The 12,601-nt window shown below is 56.0% G+C and overlaps 2 protein-coding genes across 2 annotated transcripts; both read left to right on the forward strand.

The window, feature by feature from the left end:
* Positions 1 to 6,802: 6,802 nt before the first annotated feature.
* Positions 6,803 to 9,044, forward strand: DICSQDRAFT_86290 (Six-hairpin glycosidase; the record flags this gene model as incomplete). Its single annotated transcript, XM_007365725.1, has 3 exons — positions 6,803 to 7,378; positions 7,506 to 8,579; positions 8,637 to 9,044. 3 exons carry the CDS (start codon positions 6,803 to 6,805, stop codon positions 8,973 to 8,975), a joined length of 1,989 nt encoding a protein of 662 aa, XP_007365787.1. The 3' UTR covers positions 8,976 to 9,044.
* A 639-nt stretch (positions 9,045 to 9,683) lies between these two features.
* On the forward strand, positions 9,684 to 11,532 carry DICSQDRAFT_180662 (uncharacterized protein; the record flags this gene model as incomplete). The annotated part of the gene is made up of 4 exons (XM_007365726.1): positions 9,684 to 9,769; positions 9,881 to 10,091; positions 10,145 to 11,419; positions 11,473 to 11,532. 4 exons carry the CDS (start codon positions 9,684 to 9,686, stop codon positions 11,530 to 11,532), a joined length of 1,632 nt encoding a protein of 543 aa, XP_007365788.1.
* Between the last annotated feature and the right edge of the window lie 1,069 nt (positions 11,533 to 12,601).

Below are 12,601 nucleotides of genomic sequence, written 5' to 3' on the forward strand. Positions count from 1 at the left end.
CTACCCCTACCCTCCTTCCCTCCTCTCACGAGCTGCGATCTACGTTTTCCTTCTGCTTCCGCTTCGTCATCATCATCCTCTTCGTCTCCTCTCCTGGGCTCCTCGTCGACGTCATGATGTTTTCCATCACGCTTCTCCAGTCTCCCCATCCATCACGCGTAGATCGTCACGTTCTGTCTCATGTTATGCTGCATTCCCGGTCCGTTGCATTACCAGTCCCTGCTCGTGCTGCATCGTCATCATCACAGCATCTTCCTTCTCTTTCTCTTCATCGTCTCGCCTCCTCGCTGTACGCCCCATCCGCTTCTCTCCGGCCCGTCGCACCCAGTGTCACTATATCCATACTTTCTCCTCTCTCCTCTCTCTTCTCTCTCGCCTTCTTGCCCCTCCTCCCGCATTCCTCACGTGCCGACTTCCTCGATCTCCTTGCTTTCCCAATTCCTCCCCTCTTAAAATTATTTTGCAAGTAGGTGTACGAGAGAACCCCCAGAAGAAGTGCAGACGATACTACATAGTACCCATCGTAACTGCTTCCCCCTTGTTTCTCTACGCGAAGGGCTTCGCGATCCAAGCCCCATCAACTCAGAATAGATATTTATCCACTCCGCTTTCTTCCTCTCCCTGCCGCCCTCGTCCGGGTCCCCGAGTCATCAAGATTCGAGCCTCGAGGCGAGGGGCACGGGCGCGTTTTCCGTGGTTCTTGCCAATCTGTCTTGTTCCCTCTACAATCCCCCGATCCGTATCTCCTCTTGTTGTGCATAGTGCATTGGTACTGTCTGGTATCTGGCAACGTGTCCCTATACCCATCTCCCGTACGTAGTTAGTAAGTAGTTGAGAAGTTGCGCAGTCAAATCAATCTTGTGTCGATAGTCTCGTTCTTCTTCATCAAAGCCGCTAGTGTGCGCTCGCTCGCTCAGCCCGCCGCCGACGGCTCATTCCAACTGCCAAGATTGAAAAGTCGTGTTGCGCCGGTCGGACGGCCTTGTTCTGTTCCTCGTCCCAATGTAGGCCTGTGTTGCCGCAATTCGAACAGCTCCACCTTGTACATTCTAGTTTTACGTACACTACTACTCGTACTTCGCACCAATGACCTGTGCTCCCCCCCTTCTTTGGCATCTTTGCGCTGCGAGTGCGGCACTATGGAGTGCGAAGACTCGGGCTTGAAGATATCGGTGGCTTTCAGGGCTGCACGGGGCGTGGATCCGCACCTTCCACCGGCAGCATACGGTGTGTCGGCGGGGCGGAACCGGCGGTCCGCGGTGGTGCTGCGGCTCAGAGGAACTAGTACAGTATTGTGGAGGTCCAAGGTTCGCGGCTGCGTGCAAGCCTGCGTGCGCATCCCCTCCAAATTGCAGAGTGCCGCTGGTCAACTCCGACAGAAGCACTTCGAAAGATGCAACGCGTTCGTAGTATCAGACAGACGTGGTGATACGGGCGGCACGCCGACTGTGCGCGCGAGCGACGAGGATTGACATGGGGAGGGACATTTGGGGGAAAGTCGACTTCATTTGGGAAGCGGGGGCACTTCGACAGCACGAACGCGATACGCGCTGGTTTCTGTGGACAAGGCATGTGGAGATGCGTTGACACAGCAGAACGGGGAGGTGCCACAACGTGTGATGCAGAGTATGGCATACGATGTCTTCCGCGACTTCGTGCGCTCTCAGGCTCGTCTTCGAATGTTAGCAGCTGCTATGCGTCGAGCGCTGGAGCAGTCGGCAGAGAGGAGGTTGCTACTGACGTCGTGCCCGTGCGTCATTGCCATTGGCGAGCGCGGTGTCGTACGCTTTGTTCTCAGGCCTAGGGCGTACCGTGGGCGATTCGGCCGGGGAAATGTGGCAGCGCTGTGGGAAGGAGATGTAGTTGAGCCCGAGTCGGCTACACACCCTGTCGACGACGGAACTTCGAGCATGTGCATGCACGTTCCTGAGGCTTGTCTATTTCTCAGACGCTACGAATAGCACATTCAAATGCCAACCCGTCTTCCCCAAAACTGGGCGGCTGGTGCGGGCAGGAGGCCACACATGAACCGCACTTCGCAAATGCTGTCCGCGGCGGGACATCTCCATCGTCGGCAGAGGCTGCATGCTCGGCACCCAACGTCCTCAGCTTCCCACGTCATTTCTCAATGCCAATGAAGTAGAGGTTGGACCTGAGATATGACCTAGTAGGAGCGAAGAGGCGTGGGGTAGTGGAACTGAGCATGACAAGAATAGCAAAATCATGGCCGAGAACGCACTGGCACTGGATGGTGTTGGTATACGTTGCCCATATGAGGGTTATAAGAGGAGGCCAATGTCTACGTCTGTTCGGGTTAAGTCTGCACTGTATGTGTAAAATAGAGAGAGCACGCACTCGACCAGTAGCAAAATAGGCTCAATAGTGATCGAGATAAGTGTTCATTCATACCATCCTCAGAGCGATCCCTTCAGGGACGCGTACCTCTCAACTAGTAGCGTAGGCATAATGTACACGGTGACCTGGTTTAGCCACACACGTATGTGTCCTGGTCGTGGCCTACACTCAAATCCTATGTAAGGAGACAACAAGGCCCATGGGTAGGCTTTAATCGCAACGTGGGCCACTGGGAAGGCCTTCGGGCCTACTGAGCGTCGCCGCAGCTGGGCCTGGAAAACGCCGGACAGTGCAAATGATCCGCATTGCCCAGGAGAGACAGAAGACAAAAGCTTCAGTAGGAGGATCGCCATAGAATCCACGCACTTACTTGAGAATTTAGTAAGATTCACCTCTATCAAACATGCCGACAGAAGTCGCAGGAGCGCATCAGGATGTCATGCATGAGTCGAGTATGGTAAGGTCGCAGATCCCATCTGACCCCGATGTTCTCTGAGTGTAATCTAGCAGCAAGTCGTTTCGCTGCGTACATGCGTTTCAACTCGCTCGGAACGGTAATTCTTCGAGGGTTTGCGTAATCTCCCGCTTCCATGACAATGCAGTATATGTTCGGCACACAGGGTGCGGACTTAGGGGCGGCGAAACGGTCGCACGCGTGCGGTCCCGGTTCCTGATTGTCTGAGTACAAGCAATACCGTCAGTATCACAGATATTGCTCGCAGCGGTCATGCGGGGGATTTACAAATGGTCGCTCACTGTTTGGTGCCACGCCGGGTGCGGCTCTGGTTCGACATTGAGATCCGGCATTGCGGGGCGGCATGTGACACCACCCGCCCTAGTGCTGGAAGGCAGAAATGAAAGTTTGGAACCGTCGACGCAGATCCTGTCTAGTGCGGGGACAGAGTGTAAGTTCCACAGCGCACCTGCTCACATGATCAGTAGACATGACTGGGGGACTTGCGATCCGTATTGCACTCCAAGACGCGGCCACATGTCAAGGAGAGTTTGCTGGAGCAAAAGGAAACGATGGGTCACAAGACGAGCAAGACTCGATGGATCGCTGAGCACACCTGCTACCTTAGTTTCTGCCCTTGGCCGCGCCGGCCTGACAGTCCCATGCCGAGGTTACTAGGTCACGCGTCCATGTTCCGCATCCAAGAGTGGGCTTTGCGAATCGCTTGCTAGGCATGGGCAGAGCTGACGCGGCCTGCGATAAGTGCGCTTGCTTGTTCAGCAGTCTTCAGTCGAAGGGTACTCAGGTGATCGCGAAGATGGGATCATCGCTTAGGGCGCCACATCTTGCATCTGGTGGGCCATGCTGGAACAGGTGAAAACTGCTCTCGGGTCGTCCTCCCAGGTCGCCGTCGCTTGTTAGACACGGAACGCCAAGGCGGCAGTTGGCAACTGAATGAAAATATGCCCACCGCCGTACTCGGAAGCTCATAGCCAACGGCAAGAGTTCGATATTGGGTAGTCAGGCAGCGTTTCGAGAGGACGAAGCCGCAGGTAGTGGTCTCAATAGAACATCAGATGTCGGGGATCACAGAAAAGTAGTCCAACAGCAGCAAGACAGGCTCCGAGACGCGGAACACGCTCAATAGAAGGCCGATGTTAGGTTCGGTGTGGGCGTTCGGGACGCTGACGACGTAGACGAGATAGGGAGATCGCCGGCCGAGGAATGTAGAAGAGAAAATGTGACCGCAGCGTGTAGGCGACATGAGGCTCAGGCAGCCGGACGCGATATGTATACGGACCGTTGAGTCTGACCATCGAGAGTGAGGTTTGATCTACAAGCGCCGAGGATACCCGGACTGCAAACGGAGGTGCTGCATTCTATAGCACGGCGTTCGGTTCCACACTCGAGTGCAGACAGGAAGACGGTCTGGTGCCCGGTCCGTGATCGCGATCGGAAGGCGTGCTTGCAGCGGAATGCTCGGAATTCGGCGCTGAATGAGTAGGTGAGCTCGTACTAGCACCGAATTGTGCTGTTCAATAGCACGCTGCGCAGCCGCAGGGGCGAGGAGGACGTGCGGCAGACAGGAGGATGCCTATATCGAGATAAAATGCGAGGCGTACGCGTCGTGGACGATAAGAATTAAGCATCGTCCTGACCCGCGAGCTCAGATCTTCATCGCGCCTTGTGCCTCACGCCTCGAGGCCTGCGCACGTCGTGGTGTGGAGGCTTCTCCCACGCGCGCTGGGCGCTGTCGCCGGCCTCGAGTCGTAAGGGAACATGCATGTGCTTCGAAGTCAGCAGCGATCCATCTTCATTGCAGTGAATATCCGCATACCGACCGTTGACGATCAGTGCTAAGCAGATGATCTCGTGCGCAGGACGCGGCATCAGCGACTGTGGCGCCACAGTCTCCGGATCTTCAGTGTCACTCATGATATCCTCCTGGTGATTTGGAAGTCGAATAGGAAGTTCAGCAATGCTAGAAGCGAGCAATTACCAACAGCAAGGAAGGCCCTACCTCATACCTCAGGGGGAGTCATCATTATGCGGGTCGACCTGCTAGAACACTGCCGGACTGCCGGACCGTATGCCAATTCATATGTCCTTTGGCGGCGATTCGAGGTCCACGAAAACATACAAGCCTTAGGAATGTGCATTCCCAGGCTTATACACAGACCCAAACTTGGAGATCATACGCCTCTGGGTATATGGCCGGTACGTTGACCTGGATATTTTGGGCTCTAAAACCCGCATCTGCGATCTGTGACCATTCAGCAAGCAATCAATCTGGAACAGCTTGCGCCCCTCACTCATCCCATACAAGTCCAGCACATATCGGTGTACGCGGAGATGTCAGCATGCATGAGGCCACTCAGGGCCGCATAGTCGACATTGCTTCAAGATGGTATGTGGGAAGCTGGTCTGTAAGCTCGCCTACCGGTATTAGCTTGTCCAACCTGTCCAGCTATAAGGGCCGGCCGCCCTTAGCACAGATGAGCCCCGTGATGTACACATATACCCGCCGGTGAGCGGAATAAAAGACTATTGTCGGATGGTCATCTGATACTGATGTCACCACCTCCTCCACCACCGTACATGGGAATAGTAAGTGGATGAATTCCCAAGCCTCTGGCCAACCTTCCTCCCCGAGTCACAAGGCCCACAACCGTTTCATGAAACAAAGCAGCGTACCGTGCTCCGTCGATTGGGTACCGCAGGTCAAGGTAATTGCCCGAGAATGTATGCAGCTGGGGCCACCCGGCTTGTTAGATGAAGCAGGAAGTTGGAAAGCCAAGGGTAACATGTATATACGAATCATCGTGACGGCTAGAGGGGAGGAGCGCCGCCGCCGCGGGGCGCGGAGAGTCGGTCGCTCACCGGCGCTTACAATGTTCTCTCTTGCCCATCCGCCACTACCGCTCTCCCTGATGGATAAAACCCCGATGCGCCATAAGTCACGAACAGCGTAGGAAAAAGCCTTCAGGATCCTCCGTGGTAGAATACCACGCCTGTGGAAGGCCCATACAACCATCTCCTTGCAGTGATGCAGACAGCAAGGCAACAGGGCCAGCAACGCATCATGGTGAGCATATGCCGTTCAATATGTTGGAGAGTGCGTTTCGGGAGAGTGCGTGTCGGGAGAGTGCGAATGTCATGAAGGTACGCATTGTTGGCATTCGGGTATTGCGCAAGCCATACCATACAGTCCGGGTTTGCGACTTGCACACCCTACATGCGCTTCTCTCTGTCATGCATGCCCATCGACGCTGTATCTCATTCTCGTGAAACTCCGAACAGCTGACTTCTGGTGTTAACGCGGACGCCTCGGTGGCGGAGTTATGCCTCTCAAAGCTACAACGAGGCCGGGCATTCATCGTCGACTCACAGCGCGACGCGCAAAGTGAGCCGATGATTGCCTGTCCGGACAAACGGAAGGGCTTATACACATCTACCGGATAGACGGGATCGTTGAACACATGTCATTCTACTCTATTCGCAAGTGCGCGCTGGTATAACGTAGCTCGAACGCGCCAGCGGAAGCGGCCTTACGCCATAAGGCATGACGACAGTCTGTACTCCCGAGTCCCCCACCTAACTCCATCGCAGACGGGCTTCGCGAAGTGCTGCCTACAAGCCGACGATGGCGTGGAGGTACTGTACATACCCGACGACCTTGCGCGGGACTGTTATGCAACCATCTGCCCTGATATGATGAACGCGTCTGATGAATGCTACGCAGGATCTTGGAGCAGGCTTACGGTCATGACGCAACATGATGATGGACATCTTCTCTAGCAGCTCATGACCTGCACCGGGACTTCGCGCGGACCCGCAGATAGCACGCGCTCCCCGCTTCGGAAGCAGCAAGAAGTAACTCAATACACGTACGATCAGTCATATGCCTGAGGCATGACGCCGTTCGTAGCCTACATATAACGTGACGGCGTTGGAGTCAACGACAATCGCAGCTCGCCTTTCGCAAGGGTCAGTATGCGTGTACTGCCACAAATTCTCTTCTTCGCGGCGGCGGCGTCAGCTGCCGTGCCCTACCAGCAGTACATCCTCGCCCCTCCCTCGCGGACTCTCAGACCCATCGCTGTCCGTCTCGAGAACGGGACGCTATCCACCGGAGCTGCTCTGCTGGATAACCAGACGTCTCCCGGGCAAAATCTCACCCTCCCCACTTTCAACTCCACAGTGACATACGACTTTGGCAAGAACATCGCGGGCTGGGTCAACTTCAACACGACCTCAAGCGACGGAGCTATCGGCTTTACGTTCACCGAAAGCTCCTTGTGGATTTCCTCGGAAGCATGCGACGCCTCGGGGGGCTCGGAACTGGACGCGCCTCTGGTGTTCAACATAACAAGCGCAGGCCACTATGCAGCGCCCACTGAGAAGGAGCGTGGCGCGTTCCGCTATCTCACGGTCGTCAACCTCGGTTCGGACCAGCTCTCTATAGACGACCTTTGGGTGCATTTTACGGCGATGCCTCATTGGGAAGACGATGCCTTGGGAAACTATACGGGTTGGTTCCACTCTAATGACGAGAAGCTGAACCGGTGCGTGCCGTCCCGCTGCGGTGTCCCATCTCAGCTGAAAATCCTTTCAGGGTGTGGTACGCCGGTGAGGATGCTATATATCCTACGCTGCAATCACTATTGACGATCGCGCAGGAGCATACACCGATCAGCTGGTCACAATCGATCCGACGCGTGGCAACGCTGTCATATACCCCGCCAGCACCAGTAGCGGTTCGTCGGCCGACGGTTTCAACTGGTATCTCAACACGACCATCACGAATGGGACGTCGACTGTCACCGACGGCGCGAAACGAGACAGACTGGTGTGGAGCGGCGACATGTCGATCGCGGTCCCCGGTATCGCAGTCACGACGTTCGACCTCATCTCAGTGCAAAACGCCCTTGACTCGCTCTACAGCCTCCAAAATCCCGATGGGATGCTCCCGTATGCGGGAATCCCCTTCAACGACGCCGGAACGGTGTCCTTCACCTACCACCTGTACGCGCTCATCGGCGTGGGGAACTTCTTCCACTACGGCGGGGACCGGTCGTACCTGGACGGGAAGTGGGCCCAGTGGAAGGCAGGCATGGAATGGGCCACGGCGCAGATCGACGGCACGGGCCTCGCGAACGTCACCTCGTCCGCCGACTGGCTGCGGTTCGGCATGGGCGGGCACAACATCGAAGCGAACTCCATCCTGTTCTACACCCTCAATCTCGGCGTCGCCCTCGCGCAGAACCAAAACGACTCCGCAACGGCCGATCTCTGGGCGCAGCTCGCGGCGGGGATCCAGGCGGCCGCGATCCCTCTGTTGTGGCAGCCAGATGTGGGGCTGTTCAGGGACAACGAGACGACGACGCTCGCGCCACAGGACGGAAATTCATGGGCAGTGAAGTCAGGACTCGTCACGAACGCGTCGCAGGTGGTGCAGATCTCGAACGCGCTGCAGGGGCGGTGGGGCCAGTATGGGGCGCCTGCACCGGAGGCGGCGGACGCGGTGTCCCCTTTCATCTCTGGGTTCGAGCTGGAGACGCACTTTGCGGCGAACCGGACGACGGCGGCGCTCACCCTGATTCGAAATATGTGGGCGGACTTCATGCTTGACGATGCGCGGATGACGAACAGCACGTTCATCGAGGGGTACTCTACGAGCGGAGAGCTGCACTATGCGCCTTACGGGGACGAGGATGCTCGGATCTCGCTAGCGCATGGGTGGGGAACGGGGCCTACGAGCTCACTCATGGTCAGCGATCGAGCTTTCGCCTGATTGCGTTACTGAAGAACGATGGAATTCGTGCAGACGTATGTCGGTGGCATCCAGCTTGTGGGCGCGGCGGGAGCTACGTGGGCGATCGTGCCTCAGGTGGGCGACTTGACGCACGTCGATGCCGGGTTCTTGACCACTCTCGGTCGCTTCTCGTCGAAGTGGTTCACGGACGGATCTGTCTTTCGGCTCGAGATCAGCACGCCGAAGGGGACGACGGGCACTGTCGGTATACCCTTCCCGGGCAACCGTACGACAGCTACCCTGATCCGCGCAGATCGACCAGGCGTACGCGTGACCGCGGACGACTTGGGGAGGTATTGGATAACGGACCTGGCTGGCGGAGATCATCAGTTCGTTGTGGTTGGGTGGTGAAATCCGTATCCATTCTGAGTCGATGATGTCCATGGAGTGGCTCAAAATCCAAATTCTAGCATCACAAAGAAATGTCATTCTCCACTTGGCTGTTATCGAGCCCTCTTGCAGGCCTCCGGTCCTGGTACTTACCGTATGCCCTCCGGTAAGCTGACCCGGAACTGATGGGCGTTGACATGGCGATTGAATTGTGACTTCGCGACTTTGTCTTGACTGACTACTTTACAACGCCGGGCCCATGCAGGCCCTCCTTGTACTCATTCTGCTAATTTTACCTCTCCCATTTGAGAACCCAGGATGTAGCGCCGAGGAGTCCGGTATGAAAGCGAAGTCAAACACGTGCTGCATATTTTGCAAACGTTTGCAGACGTGACTATGTGCGTCGTCATATGCCTGAAGGCACGCTACCTTGATACACTCCTTTTTAGGGACGACAATTAGTACAGCTAGTGCCAATGTGCCAATGTGAATCTTCCATTCCGCATGGGACCGTGGGCGACATTCCCGTATCCTCCCCCCCGTCTTGACCGCTCATTGAGACGCCAAATGTCAAGACAATAGGGTCCGTCTTTCTCACTGTGATCTACTGAACTGCGGCCCTCACATGTATAATCAGACGCTCGCAAGTCGGAGCCCAACCTCCGGCTACGAGATAACATAGACCGTGCGTATACATTCCCAGGCCCCGAGTCTGTCCTCGATTCCGCCATGACCACTGCTACGCGTCGCTCGTTGACCGACGTCCCGGACATCCTCTATAATGTATTTTCCCACTTCGACGTGCACGCCGTCTGGTACGACGATAACAGATCTGCCGCACTCTAAGATTCTCGTCGATCCCTGGCGATGGCCGCGAGGACTTGTCGGGCCTTCACTAATCCAGCTCTGAAGATGCTTTGGAGCAGCCTTCCTGATGACCAGCCTCTTGCCGATCTCCTTTGTACTCTTGGAATGGCGACGAGAGAACGAGGCTCGGACGATCAGTCATGCCATGACGAGGACAAACCCCAACGATATGTGCTGCCCACAGACGATGTTGGAGGATACCCGGTTTTCGGAGCTATAGAGGCATATGAGCAGCGCTGGAAACGGTCGAGAAATTATGATGTCAGATATGTGCGTGTCGTGGGCCTGCAAAACATGGTACATACTCACTCACACTTGCCTAGTCCATCTCCATCCCCGGTAACCCCCGAACACACGTCCATTGGGCTCGCTTCGTCCAGTATGCATCCCGCGTCCGTGCCGTCGCGCTCTTCATCTTTGACGGTCCCAAATGGTCAAGGCTCTGGGATGAGTTACAGCATGCAACAGGCGGTATCACGATACTGCCGATGCTCGACACTGTCACATTCTGCGAGATCGGACCCAGGCGAGCTCTGACACCCGGAATCTTTGCTCTCATTCCCCCTTCTGTTGGCAAACTCCGCCTTCCGTTGCCCCCTTCACGCCTTGATCCATCCATGATACGATCATACTTCCCCCAGATTCGCCACATGGACGTGCAGCCCGAGTGTGGCGTTGAAGACCTCCGGATGCTGGCTGGGTTTCCTACATTGCGGTGCCTCTCCATCTCGGTATCCTTTGCCGTTCCTTCTCCGAACCTCACCCTTCCAGTTTTGGGGACACTGGTGATGGAAGGTTCGTGGCCGAACCTTACTACGCTGCTCAACAGCGCGCATCTTCCGTCGCTACACACGCTCTCGGTAACAGGTTGGGAAGGTGAAGATAACGCTTCCAAGCTCGCCATGGATGCCATACAGTGTTTGCACGCCATCTCCCGCTACAAGTCCATCACCAATCTGTCGATATACACAACATATACCCCTCAGTACGAATACGGCTGCGTCGAGGATGATATTCCGGAGGTGCAGGGTACCTCCCACGGGAGCCTCCTGGACACTATGCGCCCTTTGCTTTCCCTCCGTTCCCTCCGATATCTCGCGACCAGGCTCCCAGACTACCTGGTGGGGACCGAATCCGACCTCTCCTTGATGGCAGATGCGTGGCCTGACCTCGTCGAACTCCACCTTGTCATCTGGGTATATCAAGGTTGGAGCAGAGCCTATACTCCGCGCCCAGAGCGTCCGTACGGCGGTCGGCTGGAGGGCATCGCGCATTTCGCGCGCAAGTGCCCCCGGCTCCGTGTTCTACATCTCCCCGCGATGGAACTAGCGGAGGAGTCTCTTGGAGCTGTCGAGTTCCCCAGCGAGACTCATAGCCTATGCACGCTCGTCATCGAGAAGGTGCTGTTCCCCCATGGAAGGGCGGACCTGGCGGGGCAGATTTCGGAACTCGTCCGACGTGTCTTTCCTCGGGTCGCGTCCGCATTTGAACAAGATCAGATCAGATTCGGAAAGGAGGAGTTCTATTTTTCCGAGGACGATGACTCCGACCCTGGGGAGGAGGAGGGGAAGGAGGAGGAACAGGAGACTTGGGGCTTCGTGAAAGGTGCTTCTGGTCGATGTGATGATTGTACTAAGCATATGTGGCTTAGATGGAGAGTCGCCTGGTGACGTATGGTCGATATATGCCGTCTAGAGAAGCAGGCCCTTAAACAGAAAGAAACGCGGAACGTCGTTGACCTTCTCATACTACTGCACCAGCGATCTATCGATGTTCATATGTCAATACATGGGAACGCTGGCGAGCACAAGGAGCTCTCGGACTTATTTATTAGAGGAAAGTTGAACAATCATGAAGCCAGTCAATGTCTTCGTTCGCAAGGGCCACTCGCATGTAGCGCCAGCATTTGCTTACATGCTTACATAATATTGCGGGCCTGGCGCAATCCTCTTTCTCCCGACCAAGCTCCTCCGAGACGGGGTCGCCTGACGGGCATTCACATGTGGACTTCGCCTCTTCGAGTCATTGCTCTGCTAACCAGGAGCGACACAGGTTTAGCCTGCCTCATGGAACCAACCACATCGCAGCCTTGAGGCTCAATGAATCGAGTCCTCCCTCATGAGATCCAGTGCGCGATGCGCCTGCCATGCTAAGCCCTTCCAATATGCCTAGATCGAATCGTAATCCACCCAGTTCGTCTCGTGTTGCTATCAGTGAGTGTTCTCCTGCAGGCAGCCACTGGCACCCAGCGGCTTGCTAAACAGCTCTCGCTTCATGTGTGTGCTAGAAGAGTCTTGAATATCAAATCACAACAGCAGGCTGCGGCCCTGGGTCCAGCGGTCCTACGGAACACTCGGGCCGCAGCGCTCCATAGAACGACTTTTGCTGTGCGTGTACCGTTCTGCCTCATCCCCCCCATCAGGATGGTCACTGCTACATTGTGCTCCTTAGCTCACACTCCAGACATCCTCTATCGCATCTTTTCCTACTTCGACGCTGATGACCTGGAGCGTCAGTACCTCCCGGGCGATGTTTACGAGTCTCGTCGATCCCTCGTCTTTGCCGCAAGGACTTGCCGGGCATTCGCTGACCCAGCTCTGCGAGTGCTGTGGAGTAGCCTGCCTGACGACCAGCCTCTCGCAGACCTCCTTTGCATCCTTGGGATTGCCGCTCGAGAGCGCAGCCTAGATAATCAGGGTCTCAGTGATGGGAATCCTAGACGTTACCCCTTGCCGAATCAATATGGCGGATTTGGCTTGTATATTCCTGACCATACCTAC

Source organism: Dichomitus squalens (assembly GCF_000275845.1).
Source record: "Dichomitus squalens LYAD-421 SS1 unplaced genomic scaffold DICSQscaffold_14, whole genome shotgun sequence".
Lineage (NCBI taxonomy): Eukaryota > Fungi > Basidiomycota > Agaricomycetes > Polyporales > Polyporaceae > Dichomitus > Dichomitus squalens.